General features: G+C 43.5%; 2 protein-coding genes across 2 annotated transcripts in view; one reads left to right on the top strand and one right to left on the bottom strand.

Moving 5' to 3' along the window:
• TMBIM4 (transmembrane BAX inhibitor motif containing 4) overlaps nucleotides 1–16,482 on the bottom strand; it is a 29,885-nt gene extending 13,403 nt beyond the window's left edge. Inside the window, exons 1-2 of the mRNA XM_082252761.1 lie at nucleotides 16,298–16,482; nucleotides 1,313–1,421 (exon numbers count right to left, since the gene is read on the bottom strand). Of these exons, the coding sequence (XP_082108887.1) occupies nucleotides 1,313–1,421; nucleotides 16,298–16,391 (203 nt within the window). The 5' untranslated portion in view covers nucleotides 16,392–16,482. The remainder of the gene's footprint in view (nucleotides 1–1,312; nucleotides 1,422–16,297) is intronic.
• Nucleotides 16,483–16,696: 214 nt separating this feature from the next.
• Nucleotides 16,697–17,744, top strand: part of LLPH (LLP homolog, long-term synaptic facilitation factor) — a 29,708-nt gene continuing 28,660 nt past the window's right edge. The window contains exon 1 of the mRNA XM_082252684.1: nucleotides 16,697–16,785. The gene's annotated coding sequence lies outside the window, so the exon portion shown is untranslated. The remainder of the gene's footprint in view (nucleotides 16,786–17,744) is intronic.

The raw sequence follows: 17,744 nt of genomic DNA, 5'->3' as shown, positions 1-17,744 counted from the left end.
TGGTCCTACAGCAACATAGCTGTATATCTGTAGGTACTAAACTCTGACTGCTAGTCTCGGAGATTTGGTCACCACTACAAGTGCAACAAATGGAAACTTTGGAGCCAAAACTGAAAATGCAGGATGCAATTGGCCGAAAACTGAAAATGACAGTTTAAAAAAAAAAAAAAAAATTATATATATTTTGTATATATAGAATTGTATTATGTTCAACTTTTTAATTAATATCATGAATGTAAATGAATATGATTTATTGTCGGCCATTATCGTCATCTTTAACTCAAGAAAAATGTATCCCTTTAAATTACAAGTATGTCTTGACACTGACACTTGTCTGTTACGCTTCCATTGTGGTGTTAAAAATCCTGCTTGCTGCATTTTTGGTCAGTTAAAAAAACTGCACCAAAAATGCTCCTCCTGGTTAACATGCATTGAAAACACAGCAAGAATGCATCAATAACGCACCTGTTACGTTTTTGATGCGGTTCTTGAGTCACACGACCTATGAAAAAACACCACCATAACTATAGTAAAATCGTGTAAAGTCAAGGTACAGCCGCGTGCATTTTCGGTGCCATTATCGGCCTGTTTTTCTTTTATAGGCAAAATGTTAACACCATTTTCAGCCGCCGAAATTTCGGTGCATCTCTAGTCCCCACTGTTCTTCTTGTTGAAAAAAAGGTGTACCTGAGGTCCTGGAGACATGTGTCTCAAATTCCGCTTCATCCATTCTGAGTTTTCTGAACCTCTCTCGCTGCGGCTTGATTATTCCTCCATCAGTCATTGGAGGAGCAGTTCTGACACAAGGAAGCAAACCTGCTCCTCCAACAAGAGGGTCATCTCAACTCAGAGACACAGGGGTTGATTTACTAAAGACAAAAAAAGTGTTCATTTTGCAAGGGAATTTTCCCCAGAGGTTTGTGAATGAGGGAAAGCTCTGCTGACATCCATCATCCAATCATGTGCAAGCAAAAATATATTTTTTTATACATTTTGCCTGCACAAGATTGGCTATTCCTTGCGAAATGAAATTTCACTACAGTATATTCTCTAAACTCTGGAGAAAATGTTCCTTGCAAAGTGCAGCAACCTATTTGCCAATATATATTAAACCCACAATGTTGAGCAAGGCAGGGTAAGTCATTACTGAGGAAGACTTGGCTTTTGCATGCTATGGGACTATATTGGGTTAATAAGGCATATCAACTTACCATAGTAAAATGTGCAATTTAACTTTGTCATCTATAGTAATCAATTTGACATTTTCATCTATGCAATTTACATTTGTGTAGAATAACACACACTATCCTACCTTTCATGAACAAAGGTCTTGATGGAGTCAAAATAGAGGAATACTGCAGCTGTCACTGTGGTCAGAATAATTTGTACAGACAAAATGGAATAGACCTTCCGTAGAAATCCTAGTTAGAGGAAAGAACAGTGTAGAAATAAAGAATTAGTATAAAATAAACAATGCATAATAGAGAACACACAGACTGTTCCTCTACAACAGAGTTTCACAAGTTTTTAAACAAGCAGGACCCCATAAAATAACTTACAAGGCTCTGGCAATAATTACTGCATCTAGTGCTCACAGTACATTAGCATGGTAGTAAGTGGGAAAGATGTTCCTTACTTTGGAGGTCAGTGGAAATAATACCCCCTTTACAGAAATCTGAGAACATCAATGGTGTCAGTGGTTACTTATCTGAGAGGCAATAATTGCTCATTGCTCGAGAAAGTCCTAGCAACCTCTGTAGGAACCCTGGTTAAGAAATGCTGCTCTATAGTAACATTTCCCAGAAAAGCTACATAGAATTTAGTTTACCAATACAAATAATACTGACTTAACTATTTTCGTCCTTTAGTTCTGGATATACAGTGCTAACCCACTTTTTGAGCTAAGACACCGAGCAAGTTGAGCATAACTTATTTACCATAAGCACCATATGGTACCATAAGAATCTAAAAATAGATCAAACAATTGAGCCCAGCATCTAAAAATAGAACAATTGAGCCAAGCATCTAAAATGAGATCAAACAGTTGAGCCCAGCATTTAAAAGTAGGACTCGTAATTTAGAGCTGGGAACTAGGGACTGGGCATTCGGAACTCGAAATATGGAAACTGAAACGCGGAATTCGGCACACGAAATGTAGAACTTGGAATGTAAAAGAGAGCTGAGAGAAAAGGACAGTCTGCTGTTGTACACAGCTGACCTTTCTTCTCTCTGAAATGATCACAGAGCGCCTGTGATCCTTCTATATAGGATCACAGGTTTCTGTGGTCATTTCACAAGCCTATCCCCAATACAGTTAGAAAACACTCCAGTAGGCTCACACTTAACCCTTTGATTACCACTGTGTTAACCCCTTACTTGCCAGTGTCATTATTACAGTAACCGTGCATATGTATAGCACTGATTACTGTAGTAATGTCACTGGTCCCCCCCAAAAGTGTCAGTTAGGGGTCCGATCTGTCCGCCGGAATGCCGCAGTCCCGCTAAAAATCACAGATCGCCGCTATTACTAGTAAAAAATAAACAAGAAAAATCTTTCCCCTAGTTCGTAGATGCGATAACTTTTGCGCAAAACCAATCAAAATACGCCTACTGCAATTTTTTTTTTTTTTTACCAAAAATATGTAACAGAATACAAATTGGCCTAAAAGGATGAAAAAATTAGATTTTTAAATATTTTCTTTTGGGAATGTTATAGATCAGAATGTGAAAAATATTGTTTTTTTTTTTCCTCAGAGTTCTCGCTCTTTTTCTGTTTATAGCGTAAAAACTAAAAAAAATAAAAAAAAATCGCAGAGATGATCAAATACCACCAAAAGAAAGCTCTATTTGTGGGAAAAAAAGGACATCAAATTTTATTCAGATACAGTGTCGCACGACCACATAATTTTCCAAATGGCCTGGTCATTAAAGGGGCAAATCCTTCCAGTCCAGAACTGGTTAAAAGACCAAAGATCAAACAGTTGAGTTCAGCATTTAAAACTAGGACTCAGAATTCAAGAACTCAGATTAAGTGTGACATACTATATCCAAAAGATATCTTTATTCTTTTTGAAAACTTTTAAAAATCAAACAATTGAGCTCAGGATCTAAAAACAGATCAAACAACTGAGCCCAGGATCTAAAAACAGATCAAACAGTTGGGCCCAGGATCTAAAAATAGATCAGTTGGGCCCAGGATCTAAAAATAGATCAGTTGGGCCCAGGATCTAAAAATAGATCAGTTGGGCCCAGGATCTAAAAATAGATCAGTTGGGCCCAGGATCTAAAAATAGATCAGTTGGGCCCAGGATCTAAAAATAGATCAGTTGGGCCCAGGATCTAAAAATAGATCAGTTGGGCCCAGGATCTAAAAATAGATCAGTTGGGCCCAGGATCTAAAAATAGATCAGTTGGGCCCAGGATCTAAAAATAGATCAGTTGGGCCCAGGATCTAAAAATAGATCAGTTGGGCCCAGGATCTAAAAATAGATCAGTTGGGCCCAGGATCTAAAAATAGATCAGTTGGGCCCAGGATCTAAAAATAGATCAGTTGGGCCCAGGATCTAAAAATAGAGCAAACAGTTGGGCCCAGGATCTAAAAATAGAGCAAACAGTTGGGCCCAGGATCTAAAAATAGAGCAAACAGTTGGGCCCAGGATCTAAAAATAGAGCAAACAGTTGGGCCCAGGATCTAAAAATAGAGCAAACAGTTGGGCCCAGGATCTAAAAATAGAGCAAACAGTTGGGCCCAGGATCTAAAAATAGAGCAAACAGTTGGGCCCAGGATCTAAAAATAGAGCAAACAGTTGGGCCCAGGATCTAAAAATAGAGCAAACAGTTGGGCCCAGGATCTAAAAATAGAGCAAACAGTTGGGCCCAGGATCTAAAAATAGAGCAAACAGTTGGGCCCAGGATCTAAAAATAGAGCAAACAGTTGGGCCCAGGATCTAAAAATAGAGCAAACAGTTGGGCCCAGGATCTAAAAATAGAGCAAACAGTTGGGCCCAGGATCTAAAAATAGATCAGTTGGGCCCAGGATCTAAAAATAGAGCAAACAGTTGGGCCCAGGATCTAAAAATAGAGCAAACAGTTGGGCCCAGGATCTAAAAATAGAGCAAACAGTTGAGCCCAGGATCTAAAAATAGAGCAAACAGTTGAGCCCAGGATCTAAAAATAGAGCAAACAGTTGAGCCCAGGATCTAAAAATAGAGCAAACAGTTGAGCCCAGGATCTAAAAATAGATCAAACAACTGAGCCTAGGATCTAAAAACAGAACAACTGAGCCTAGGATCTAAAAATAGATCAAACAGTTGGGCCCAGGATCTAAAAATAGATCAAACGGTTGAGCCCAGGATCTAAAAATAGATCAAACAGTTGGGCCCAGGATCTAAAAATAGATCAAACAGTTGGGCCCAGGATCTAAAAATAGAGCAAACAGTTGAGCCCAGGATCTAAAAATAGAGCAAACAGTTGAGCCCAGGATCTAAAAATAGAGCAAACAGTTGAGCCCAGGATCTAAAAATAGAGCAAACAGTTGAGCCCAGGATCTAAAAATAGATCAAACAACTGAGCCTAGGATCTAAAAACAGAACAACTGAGCCTAGGATCTAAAAATAGATCAAACAGTTGGGCCCAGGATCTAAAAATAGATCAAACGGTTGAGCCCAGGATCTAAAAATAGATCAAACAGTTGGGCCCAGGATCTAAAAATAGATCAAACAGTTGGGCCCAGGATCTAAAAATAGAGCAAACAGTTGAGCCCAGGATCTAAAAATAGAGCAAACAGTTGAGCCCAGGATCTAAAAATAGAGCAAACAACTGAGCCTAGGATCTAAAAACAGAACAACTGAGCCTAGGATCTAAAAATAGATCAAACAGTTGGGCCCAGGATCTAAAAAAAGATCAAACGGTTGAGCCCAGGATCTAAAAATAGATCAAACAGTTGGGCCCAGGATCTAAAAATAGATCGATCAGTTGGGCCCAGGATCTAAAAATAGATCAGTTGGGCCCAGGATCTAAAAATAGATCAGTTGGGCCCAGGATCTAAAAATAGATCAAACAGTCAGAACTCAGATTAAGTGTGACATATAATATGGAATTGATGGGAGGATATTTAAACATAGTGTTTCTTTCTTTTTTCTTCAAAAATTTTTTAAAGATGAAATAGTTGAGCCCAACATTTAAAATAGGTCAAACAGTTGAGCTTAGAATATTAAAATAGATTCAACAGTTAAGCCCAGAATCTAAAAATAGATCGAACAATTGAGCCCAGCATTTACAAATAGTTATAATAGTTGGCCCAAGAGCTAAAAATATATTGAACCGTTGAGCCCAGGTCTACAAATAGATCAAAAAGTTGAGCCTAACATTGAAAAATAGATTGAATGGGTAAGTTGAGCATTGATAAATAGGATTGAAAAGAGCTCAAAGTAGATTAAACGCTTGAGCCCAGGATCTGGGAATTGATCAAACAGTTGAGCCAAGCATTTAAAAATAGGTTGAACAGTTGAGCCCAGGATCCAAAAATAGATCAAACAGCGGAGCCCAAGAGGTAAAAATAGATTGAACAGTTGAGCCCTGGATCTAAAAAATAGATGCAACAGTTGAGTCCAGCATTTAAAAACAGAACTCAGAATTGTTAACTTGAGCCCAGCAGTGAAAAAAAAAATGCGATTTGACCTACCCTAAAATCCATTTCTCTGATGTTCATTGACAGACACAGCTCCTGATCTTCATAATCATTGGGTTATACTGCCCCCTACATGAGTAGGACACTAGGCAGAAAAAGAATCTGGCTACGCCTATGGGCGGTCCCAGGGGGTATACGCCCTCTCTCTGCTATAGGTACTCAGTTTTGTTAGAAGCAGTGTCAGAAGTATTACAACTCCACAGAGGGGTGGGTGCTGTGTCCGTCAATGAACATCAGAGAAATGGATTTTACGGTATGTCAAAAATCCCTTTTTTTCTTTCGTTCATTGATGGACACAGCTCCTGATCTTCATAACCATTGGCACGTCCCATAGCAGTGTTAAACATGAGGGGTGGGAACAGCAAAAAAAATTCCCAAGGCCAAACAGTAGCTCAACCAAAACAACTGGAGCCCACCCGAAAAAAACAATACACCCTCAAAGAGGATCAAGTCCTTTAAAAAGCAGCCTGCAAAACTTTGCGGCCAAAAGAAGCATCTGCAGATGCCAACACATCCACTTTAAAGAGCTTTGTGAAAGTTTGCACCGAAGACCAGGTGGCCGCCTTGCAAACCTGCATCACCGACGCCTGATAAAGGAGGGCCCAGGAGGCACTAAGTGCCTAAATAGAGTGCGCCATGACAAGGAAAGGAGGAACCTGACTCCCGATGAAAAAGGCCTGAAAACCCGTCTGTCTGATCCATCTGGAAATGGTCGAAGAGGAAGAGGAAAACCCTTTCCGAGGCCCATCCGTGAGCACAAATAGTGGGTCCGACTTCCTAAAAGACTCCAAAAAAGCCACCTTCTGAGACAGCGTAAGCAAGGGAATCTCCAGAAGATTCTCAAAGGGCGGCTTCTGGGATGACAGAAAGCATCAAATTGAGGTCCCAAGGCAGCAACTGAGACCTCACTGGAGGAACCAAAATGTGGGACACCCTGAAGAAAGGTACGCACCACGGAGTGTGTGGCCAAGGATGGTTGGAAGAAGACCGCCAAATCCAACACCTGGCCCTTGATGATAAGCAAGGCAAAATTTCTGCTGAAGGAGGGTCAAGATCCGAGCCACCGAAAAAGAGCAACTCACACCACGCGATATATGTCTTTCATGTGCAATGATAGGTTTTTCTAGCTTTTAACAGTGTAGGAATCACTGACTCAGATAAAACTCTACCCATCAGCACCTGGCGTTCAACAGCCAAGCCGTCAAAGGCAGCGACTGTAAAGCAGGATGGAAGATTGGTCCGTCCATCCTGCTTTTCCAGTGTCCAGATCCCCTGAGCAGAGAGACTGTGGAGTCTTGTCCCATTTGGCCAGAATCTCTCTTTGCAGGGACCTTGCAAGGAACTGTGCAAACGTAACCGCCTCAAAAGTAGACACCATCAGGCCCAGCACCCACATGCAAGTCCAGAGGAATGACCATCTGCTGGACAGCAGGAGGCGAACTGCAGCCTACAAATTCTGGAGTTTGTCCAGAGGAAGGTGCACTCTGGCTAAGGCCGAGTCCAGAGTCAGACCCAGATAGTCCAGTTTATCGACGGAACCAGAGCAGACTTCTGAAATTTCTGAATCCAGCCGAACTCCTTAGAGTTCGTATGGTGATTTTCAGGTTTTCCACCAGAGCAGTAGGGGACTCCATTCACAGAAGGTTGTCCAAGTAGCCCAGTACCACGATCCCCCTTTGGCATAACAATTCTAGCACCGGGGCTAGCACTTTTGTGAAGACCTGAGGAGAAGAGGCAAGGCAAAGGGTAACGCCACAAACTTATAATGCTCCTCTCCCATGGCAAAGAGGAGGAATCGCTGGTGACTGGCACATATTGGAATGTGATGGTAAGCATCCTTGATATGTTGATAGAGGCAAGAAAATCCTCTTGATGCAGGGATGCCACCACCACTGTGTGAATGGACTCCATCCTGAATTTCTGCACCCACACCAAGCACTTCAGCACCCTGAGGTCCAGGATTGGATGCACCTTGCCTTCCTTCCTAGCAATCGTAAAAAGGTTTGAACAAAAACCCTCAAATGTTCCGAAGTCAGAACCGGACAATCACCCCTTGAAGCAACAGGTCTTGTACTGCCCCAAACAGACCCTGTAAACGGTGCGGGGATAGGCGCAAGTTGGAAGGAAAGAACCTTGCCGGGGGACAAGAGTAAACTATCTTGTAGCCGGATCAAATTACTTTTTGGACCCACTTGTCTTGTACTAGGAAGTCCACAGGTCCGGACTCCAACGAAGACGACCCCCCCCATTCCCGATACAGGTCGGGGCGTACCTTCATGCTGAAGTAGCCTTGACCGCAGGTCTGGAGAAGCCCGCTTTCAGCTTGCCAGACCAGGTTCGTTTGGATCCTCCAGATAAGGCCCTAAAAGGCTCTGAGCCCTTGTCAGTCGACCCTGAGGGATTAAAAAAAAATTCTTATGAGCCAAGAAGGAGGGTTCATGTCTACGACGAGGTTCCTTGCCCTTAGTAGCCTGCGGAAGAAAAAGACCTTTAAAGATGTCATCCAAGGTAGCCCCAAACAGGCGATCCCCTTGAAAGGGGAGATCAGTCAAGGCCTTTTTAGAAGTCTGGTCCGCAGACCAGCATTTAAACCAAAAGACACGTCGAAGGACCACTGCCAAAACAGAGAGCTGAGCCACATCCAAGGAAGGCATCACAGATAAACTGCAGCCCCTGGACCAGCTGGTCCACCAGCTCAGCAAAGCCAGGTGGCAGCTGTTCTCCCTGCAGGTCACAGCGTAAAAGCTTAGCACACTCGGTCAGAGTTTGCGACACCAGGGCAATGGTGAATACCAGCCTCAGTGCCGGACCAGCCAGAGTGTACATATTGCAAATTGGAGAAACGCATAACTTTATTTGAAGAGCAAAGGAAAATCCCCCAGGGTTTTTTTTTTAGCAGAAAAAGACTATCCTAAACAAATTTTGTAAAAGTGTATTATTTTATTAGACAAATTGTTAAACAAATTCCACATAGGATAAAATAGGAACTCTGGTTACAATATTAAACCGTTCAATGCAACAACAAGAAAAACATTTTTTTTGTTTGAACAATGCATGAGTGGTTACATGATCACTACCAAAAACTGGTACCGACGTGTTTCGACCTATTATAGTGAAAACAAAATTAGTTTTAATTAGTCTTTTGCTGCTAAAAAACCACTGTCGGATTTTCCTTTGTTTTTCGAGTGTACATATTGCGGGCCACAGCCTCCGCCTTCCTGTCAGCCGGATCCTTAAAGGCCGGGGACTCTTCAATCGGAATCATGGTTGCCTGAAAACTGGAAACTGGAGGGTCCACCACCGGTGGAACAGTCCACTTCTTAATAAGGGATTCCTCATAGGGGTAATGCCTAGTAAATCGCTTAGGGACCCCAAGGGGATGCTTTGGTTGTCCCCACTTTTTAGCGACAATTCTGTCAAAATAAGCGGGGAAAGGAAACACCTTTGCCACTCTGGATGGCTTGTGAGTGCCAAAGGGAACCTGCGCCTCTATCCCAGCTGCGTCCTCCATTTTAAAGATCTCACACACAGATACAATCAGTGCTTCAACCAGCGCCCTTTCATGCGCAGTTGCAGATCTGGAGAAACCATCCTCACTATCTGAGGATTCCGGGCGCGTGGTCATAGACGCAGCAGGGTGACCCATGTCCGCAGGGGCCGAATCAGATTCAGGATCTGATGAGACAGATGAGGCAGGGGAAGGCGCTTTTTGCTAGCCTGTCCCCCAAAAGCCACCTCCACCCGGGACACAAAGGACTCCGGGACTGCCGTCAGTGCATCGATTGATGGTTGGGACCTGGAGGGCCCCGCAGCCTCAGAGAGGGGATCAGGTGGGGAGATGTGCTCCAAAGACTCCATGAGTCACCAGGGGGACCCCACAAAAAGTGTAAAACACTGCAAAGGGACAACCCCCACCGCGCTGGCAGCACCACTCAGTCACCAGGAACAATGCACCAAGCGATCCACAGCAGAGAGGGAGAGAACCCGACCAGAAACCAGGCACCTGCAGCCACCAGGATAATCTGCACTCCACAAGCGGTGATTAGGAAGTGAAAAGATCCAGGAGTCAGCCGCCCACACAGCCCCAGCATAAGTGGGGGGGGGGGCAGGATAGGGGACAGATGAAAGGGGGGTGTCTGAGTGGAAGGAGGGAAACTCGGGAGTCCAACCATCCCAAGGAGGGGCCCACGTCCACCCCAAAACCCTCCAGGGGAGAGGGGGGACAGCTACTTACCATACCAGCAACCAGGCGGGCACCGCTCCAGACAAAACCCATCGCTATCAAAATGGGGGGCTGTCGGCCAGGAAGAACGCTGGGACTTGGGCCGGGACCTGGTCATATGCGACCTCGCGAGGCATTTAACTCACAGGCCAGCCCCCGTCCAGTGGGGCTATGTCACGGCCAAACCCAGCGCAGAGCTGAGGTCTGCACGTGCTCGCTGGCCAGACTGGGGTGACCACTAGATCTAGATTATGCAGCCCGTCGCCCAGTCTGGCAGTTGATTGCAGATCTCACACAGGCATAAACCAGGAGAAAAAAAATTGTTATCTAAAATGAAAACATTTGCCAGGACCGGAAATCCCAGCAAGGAACTAGGTCCTTACTCCTGACTAGGCAGAAAAAAAACTGAGTACTTATAGCAGAGAGCGGGAGTATACCCCCTGGGACTGCCCATAGGCATAGCCAGAGTCCTTTTCTGCCTATTGTCCTACTCCTGTAGGAGGCAGTATATCCCAGTGGTTATGAAGATCAGGAGCTGTGTCTGTCAATGAACGAAAGAGAAATTGATTGAACAGTGAGGGCCGGTTCACATTTGTGCGAGTGTGGCGATCGCATGTAATTCGGAGTGCACTGCTCCTTCATTACATGCGATCGGATGTGCGGATGCGAATTCAGCCATACACTTTGTATGGCTGAATTCGCACTGTATCCGCACCAAACGCGCACATGACCCTTTTTTCCAGCCGCATCAGGATCGGATAGCACAGTGGTTCACACTTGTGCGATCCGATCCTGTGCGAACTGTCAGATCGCACTGCGATATGCGATCAAACTGGGGGTGTCGTTAACATTTAATTGACACCCCCTGCGTATCGCATATGGCAGTGTGAACTGCCAGAGGTGCGCTTGCGATGCGGGAACAGGCTGCGAATTCGCAGCCTTCCCGCATCGCACAAGTGTGAACCGGGACTTAAGCCCAGGAACTAAACAAAAAAAAAATTAATGAAGTTATTTTACATTTGTAATTCTCTGAATTTTTACTGCCTACAGCAGGATTGGACGCTGCACCTGTGCCTTCTGGGCACTCTAAAGTGCTGGGATGGACGCACCGCAGCTGGACAGATCCATGTGCAAGGGGCCTTATTTGCTTTGCCAATGTAATATACACATATCTTCTTTTTTTTTCAGTTTGATTAGTGATCAAATTTTAGTGATCAAATTTAAAAAAAAAGGAATGGATTACAGTATACACTGTCAACCAAATAATTTGATAATTTATATGTCTCAGATCATGCACAGTACAATTGCTATCAAACCATGCAACAAATTATTTCAATATTAAAAAGTCAATGCCACATACCAGACACCCCCTCCCCCTTTTTTTCTCCATTCTCTTTGTCAATCCCCTTCAATTAACGATTCTCCTAATATCTTCCCATTCTAACCTCCCCCATCCCTGGAAGCTGAGCTCCAGGATAAGTAAATATTGTCTAAACATAAAAGTCCTGTGTATTCTTTCTTAAATCCTGGTGTGCTTTGTGTATTTATTCCAGATCTGTGCAGTAACCCAGTGTGAAACTTTACCTCTGTGCAGGAGCTTCCTGTAAAATAGACTGGTCAACGCTGCTCTCCCTCCTTGTGCAGGAGGACTGGTCTGGTCTCTGCCTTCTCCAGGCAGCCTGTGGTGGGCCCCTCACACAGCACTTCTCTCTGCATAAGCTAGCTACAGCACTATGGTGACATCACAGCTAATTTTACAAAGTAATACCTGAGTTTGCAAAGGCATTTTGTGCATGCAAAGTGAATTTACAGCCCTCGTGGCTATTGAGGACTATATTTATATAAACATTTGTGTTTCTAGAGTTCAGATTTAATTATCTACTAATTCACATATAACTCTACATTAATAAATAAAAGATATGATATTTAAAGTCCTGGAGCATGCATAATGTTCTAATTATCTTGATGCTTCCTCATACAAGAACTTAAGTCTTTTATCTTGTTGTTTATAATAATGTCAATATTTTATGTAACCACAACATCCTCTGTTACTACTTTACTGTTATTTAAAAAGTGTTTGTTACCCCAACATTTTAGATCCCCCAATATGAGGCTGCTGTACCATTTACTTGTATTATAAAGTATCCTGTTCTCTTTGTATTGCTTCCTTTGTGTGAAATACCCGTAGTTCCTACCAGTTCCTTATACTTTCCTATTTCAAACTGACCACTCTAGGCAGGAGAGCACATCAATCCAAGTGTGTTCATTTTTGGGCTGTGCTGGGAAACAGGCCAAGACTTCTGCTGACATGCCCCCCTGGACAGCCATTTACTGGAAAGATTAGTGTGCTGCTGTTTCTCTGCCCGTTGCTGACATGCTCCCCTGCAATCTTCACCCCCAACTGTCTAAAGCTGGATACACACTATCCAACTTTTGTGGTTAGATTTCCTTCAGATTTACCTTTTCTATGTAGTGCAAGGGCCTGCCAGATTGCATACAAATTGAAAGTGTTTAGGTTTGACCTCATATTATATGGTTTTGGTAAGTCTGAAGGAAAAAGTCTTCAGAAAATCTGCACGTGTGTATGGCCCATAAGACCCATAATGCAGCTGAGAAAAGAGGTCATGTAATTGCTTTAAAAAAAACAAAAAAAAAAAGGTTAACTTTTTTTTTTTTTTTTAAATATACGCAAATGTTTGGCCTTTCATTTTTATGTTGATCTGAATGGGATGTTTTACAACGTAAACCTGGCTACACATTATACAATTTTCTTTTAGATTTACCAAAACCATATAATATGGGGTCAAACCTAAACACTTTCAAATTATATGCAGTCAGGCAGGCCCTTGCACTAAATAGTTGAAGGTAAATCAATCTAAAAAAATTGTAAATATATTTCAGGCAAGCGCTATTTATAAGGAAAAGTGCACAAGTGCTTCAATAAATAAATAATAAGCAAATACAATAGGATGTAAAAAACAATTCAATATCTAAAAGTGCATTAGTGCTTTAAAAAAGTCAATAAAAGTGCACCGAGATCCCAAATGATGTCTATTTAGACGAAACGCATCGGGTCTACTGCAAATGCTGAGGATATTCCCATGTACAACTGCTTTTTTCATCAGACTTTCTGTAAGTGAGTTTTTCATTTATTATTAAATGGCTTTTAAGGGTACACACTATGTGACTTTTTTTATTTCTTGAGTACCTCGTGGAAGAACTTCCTGCTGTAGTAACCAATGGTTATCTTCCCCTTAATCTGTTGATGACGAGTTTGGATTGAGAGTACTATCTTATGAATGATTTGTGACATCTGCCATAAGGAATATCTATTTCCCTTGTAAGCCCGAATGACCCAAAGAGTATACGCTTTGTTGGGTCCACTATATCTGGTAAGCCTCTGATCTACCCGTTTCATCGGTGGTGGTCATACACCTAGGATCACTCAAGAGGACTTATCTGCACCTTGCACTTTGTGGTGGATGTATCACAAATTACTTTTAGAATGGACTATTTTTCTCAATTGCATACGTTTTTAATGACACATATGCACTTTATATACACATGCATTTCATTTTGTCTACTTTTTGCACATGTATTCGCACATTTGGTCCTTTGTAAAGTGTATATGTTTATATACATATACATGAACTTTATTTGCTCAATTTTACACATATACTTGAACTTTCAGTTCTTGTAAAGTGTATACAATTCTGTATTTCACCCATATGAGTTTGTACATGTTTGCATAATTTTGCACATATATATTTGCACTTTTTAGTGCAGGTATTGATACACTATATGTGGTTTATTTTATTATCAGTGCTTCACTATATATTTACTAGAGATGTACTTTTGAAATCAGCAGGAAGCTGATGTATTACCACTCTGCTGGATGATGGATTGGCTGCACATAGAGGTGTAGTATGGGAGCACGCGCAAAACGGAGGCTCCTGTAGGCACAAAAAAATTGGGCCGAGTTGTGGCTCTGTGTCTGAATGGACACACGGAGATGTAGCTTGGCTGCCTCCATAGTAAACTGTTTGCTGTGGGGGCACTTAACAGGAGGGAGGGGCCAGGAGCAGCGGAACCGAGAAGAGGAGGATCTGGGCGGGTCTAAGCAAAACCAACCTACAGAGCAGATAAGTATAACGAGACTTTGCAAACACTTTAAGGTTAGTATTCCCTTAGGCTACGTTCACATGTTAGCATAGCGGTCCGCGGGCAGAATCACTGCAATTCTGCCCGCGATCCGGAAATCATTGCAAATCGCAGGACGCCTGTGCGTTGCCGTTGATTTGCAATGGCACCCCAAACTCTGTGCGATGTTGCCGCGATTTCCGCCTGCCGAATCGCGGTAACATTGTGCAAACAAAATCGCGGGTCGCATGACACCCAAAAAAGGTACAAGAACTTCTTTGGGGCGTCATGCGACCCGCGATTTTGTTTGCGCGATGTTACCGCAATTCAGCAGGCGGAAAACGCGGCAACATCGCACATCGTTGGGGGTGCTATTGCAAATCAACGGCAACGCACAGGCATCCCGCGATTTGCAAGGATTTCCAGATCGCGGGCAGAATCGCAGTGATTCTGCCCGCGGTCCGCTACGCTAACATGTGAACATAGCCTTAGGGTCCTTTCACACGAATGATTCCATCAGATCCGCCTGTCAGTTTTTCGGGCGGACCTGATCGGATGCTCCATGCATCCCTATGGGGCAGCGGATGTCTGTGAAATCCAGACAAATGGAAACCCTATTTTCCATCCGTCCGGCGGATCGGATGGGATCGGACAGACGGTCTGTTCTCATTAGATTGCCCCATAGAGGACTGCGGGGATCTGACAGCTCCGTCTCCGCACACAGAGCGGAGACGGAGCTATCATCCGCCTTCTCAGTGGGGTTTGGCGGATCGATCCCCGCTGAGCAGAACGGACTCCGTGGCCGGATGCAGACTGTGTGAAAGGACCCTTACTCTTCCCTCCTGTTACATCTTCAGGAAAGAAAATCTCCCCACTGGAGACACCGCCAAAAAAAAAAAAAAAGTTAACAGGTGAAGGCTTAACCCTTTCCCTGATCAAAGTCTTAAAGTTTTGGCTATACATACACTTTAACGCTGGCCATATACTATATAATCTCCTTTCTATTTACCAAAACTATATAATAGGAGTTCATACCTAAACAATCCATTCAAATAGTATCAAATCTGAGAGGCCCTTGTACCAAATAACTGATGGTAGATCTAAATCTGTCTATATACTATACAATCTGCTTAAATCCCAGTTTACACTGGTGCAATGCAGGAAACCCTGCAATTCAGTGCCGGTTCCTGCATTGCACCTGAATTGCACACTGGTTCACACTGAGATCGATCTGCGAACTGCTAGGGGCATCAATGTAAAGTTATTGACACCGCCAGATCGGTTTGCAGATCTCAGTGTGAGCTGTGAATTGGTGCAAGAATCGGATCACATAGGTGTGAACACCCATGCAATCCGATTCCAGCGCGGACCAAACAAAGGGTCCTGCATCATTTTGGTGCGAATGCGATGCAAATTCAGCCCTACAGTTTGTATGGCTGAAATTGCTTCACATGTAATCTGCGCAGCAATGCTGTGCGAATCACATGCCATGTCTGTCATTGCACAAGTGTGAACCCAGCCTTAGGACTCTTGCACGCTGCATCTCAAAGAAGCTGCTCCGACAGGCTTTTCAGCTCCTGCCTGGGGACTGCCCTCCATGTTAGCCAATGTAGTCTATGGCTTTTTCAGGAGTTTACAGGCATATGCTCCTACAGGCAGGAAAAAAACATCAAACTCACATTTTGAGTGGAGCTTTTCAGCAGAAAAGACGCCTAAGTGCCCAAAAAAAAATAAAAAAATGCATAAAAAAAGCGTGAAAAAGCCTGAAAACACACAAAAAAAAATAGGAAAAATGAGGGCTTATGAAACAAAAACACTTATGCTTCAAAAAGCTCCAAAAGGAAGCTCCATAAAAACACGCAAAAGAGCACAAAAAAAGCACAAGCTCAAATGCCTATGAAAAAGATTTTTTTTTCGGAGCTTCAGTGTGCATTAACCCTTTAGAGTTACCAAAACTTGTAAATCAGAGGACATATGTTATCCAGCCAATCTGGCAGGTCCTTGAACTACATAGGTAGATCTAATGGAGATTGTACAGTCTATTGCCAGCTGTATTATATATATATATATATATATATATATATATATATATATATATATATATAATTAAAAATATGTGGGTGGGTGGTTAGGTAGGTACCGTCAGTTTCAGGCTGCAATCTACAGAGCCTGCGGCAGACCCCACCACACTGGGCTATATAAGATCATAGACAGACACTTCATTATACACACAAATTCAGGCTCACCCATACGGATGTGAATACTGGCCGAGGCGACATTAGACCCATAGTTGAAGTCATCTACGATGGAGGACCTGTGATAGGGATCAGCAGACGCCATGATTACAGGTTACCTAGTTGACAAATACGGATTTTCCCTGTCCAGTCAGGCTGGAAACAGAGCAGGGAGAACGGCAGCCAATAGGAATCAAGATCGTCATTGAGACACGGGGTTTAGTGCGTGCTTGCTTACGTCAGAGTATAGCAGCCATTTTCCCGAAGACCAGTACTATCCGCTCTTGGAAGAGCAGCACTAAACTCTTTCTGACGCCTTTGTTTCTATGGCCTTACTACGAATTTTGTCACACTGGGAATATGTCATGGTACAATGCATGCCCGCTCAGTTCCCCCTGGAAGCCCCCCCCCCCCTCTAGTGTTCCCATTAGAGAGCTTTCCGTACAGACGTCATTTCCGGGACTGTGCTGTGTAACAACGTGGGCTCGTGTGCTGGATAGGTGAGTTCCTCAATGTGTCTGTATTGCTCCCTCGTATGGCTAATCTCAGTTAGCATACATTAGAGATCTAATTAAGAGGTCATGGTTGTTGACTGCACCTAAATAGTGGTTGGTTAGGGTAGTTCTTATTATATAGTATTTATATAGTGCAGACAGTTTACACAGCGCTTTACAACTTGAGGGTAGACAGTACAAATACAATGCACTTTAAAGAGGTTGTAAACCCCTTTTGTTTACATTTACCTATAGGTAAGCCTACATTAAGGCTTACCTATAGGTGCTATAGATATCTCCTAAACTTGCACCGTTCAGGAGAAGATATTTACAGTGCATGCAGCCGATGACGCCATCGGCGCACGCTCTCTGAAGGAACGGTGTAACGTGAGAATTACCTACCCCGTGAGAAAAACCTACCCTCGTCACTTCCTGCCAGAAACAGCTGAGCAGCGCAGCTCAGAGCCCCGGATACCTAATGGAACAACTGAGGAGCTGACTAGTGCGCATGCGCACTAATATGAAATGATCACGGTGTACCGTGAAAAAAACCTACCCACGCGGCGGTTACATAAAACAGCTGTGCTGCAATACGAGTCATCTCCGCTCCTGTCCCTGTCACTTCCTTGATCTGGGCTAGTAAATATAAAAGCGGCTCTCGGCTCCGTGATTTATGTTTTCATACACCCGCCGCCGCTTTAATATTTACTTGCCGAGAGCTGGGAAGGGACAGGAGCGGAGATGACTCGTATTGCAGCACAGTTGTTTTAATGTAACCGCTGCATTACATACAGTGCCGTGAACTGGAAGTGACGAGGGGTAGGTTTTTCTCACGGGTAGGTAATTCTCACGGAACACCGGCCACCCGTGCCGTTCCTTCAGATCCCAGTGCCGTGAACGGCGGCTCCCGCGCGCATGCAAGACGGCCGGACCTTTCGGCACTGAGGGGGCTTCGTTTTTAGGTA

This window comes from Pelophylax lessonae, assembly GCF_965119305.1.
Source record: "Pelophylax lessonae genome assembly, chromosome: 4".
In the NCBI taxonomy this organism is placed as follows: Eukaryota; Metazoa; Chordata; class Amphibia; order Anura; family Ranidae; genus Pelophylax; species Pelophylax lessonae.
The sequence above is the reverse complement of the archived record's forward strand: the minus strand, read 5'-3'. Positions and strand labels throughout refer to the sequence as shown.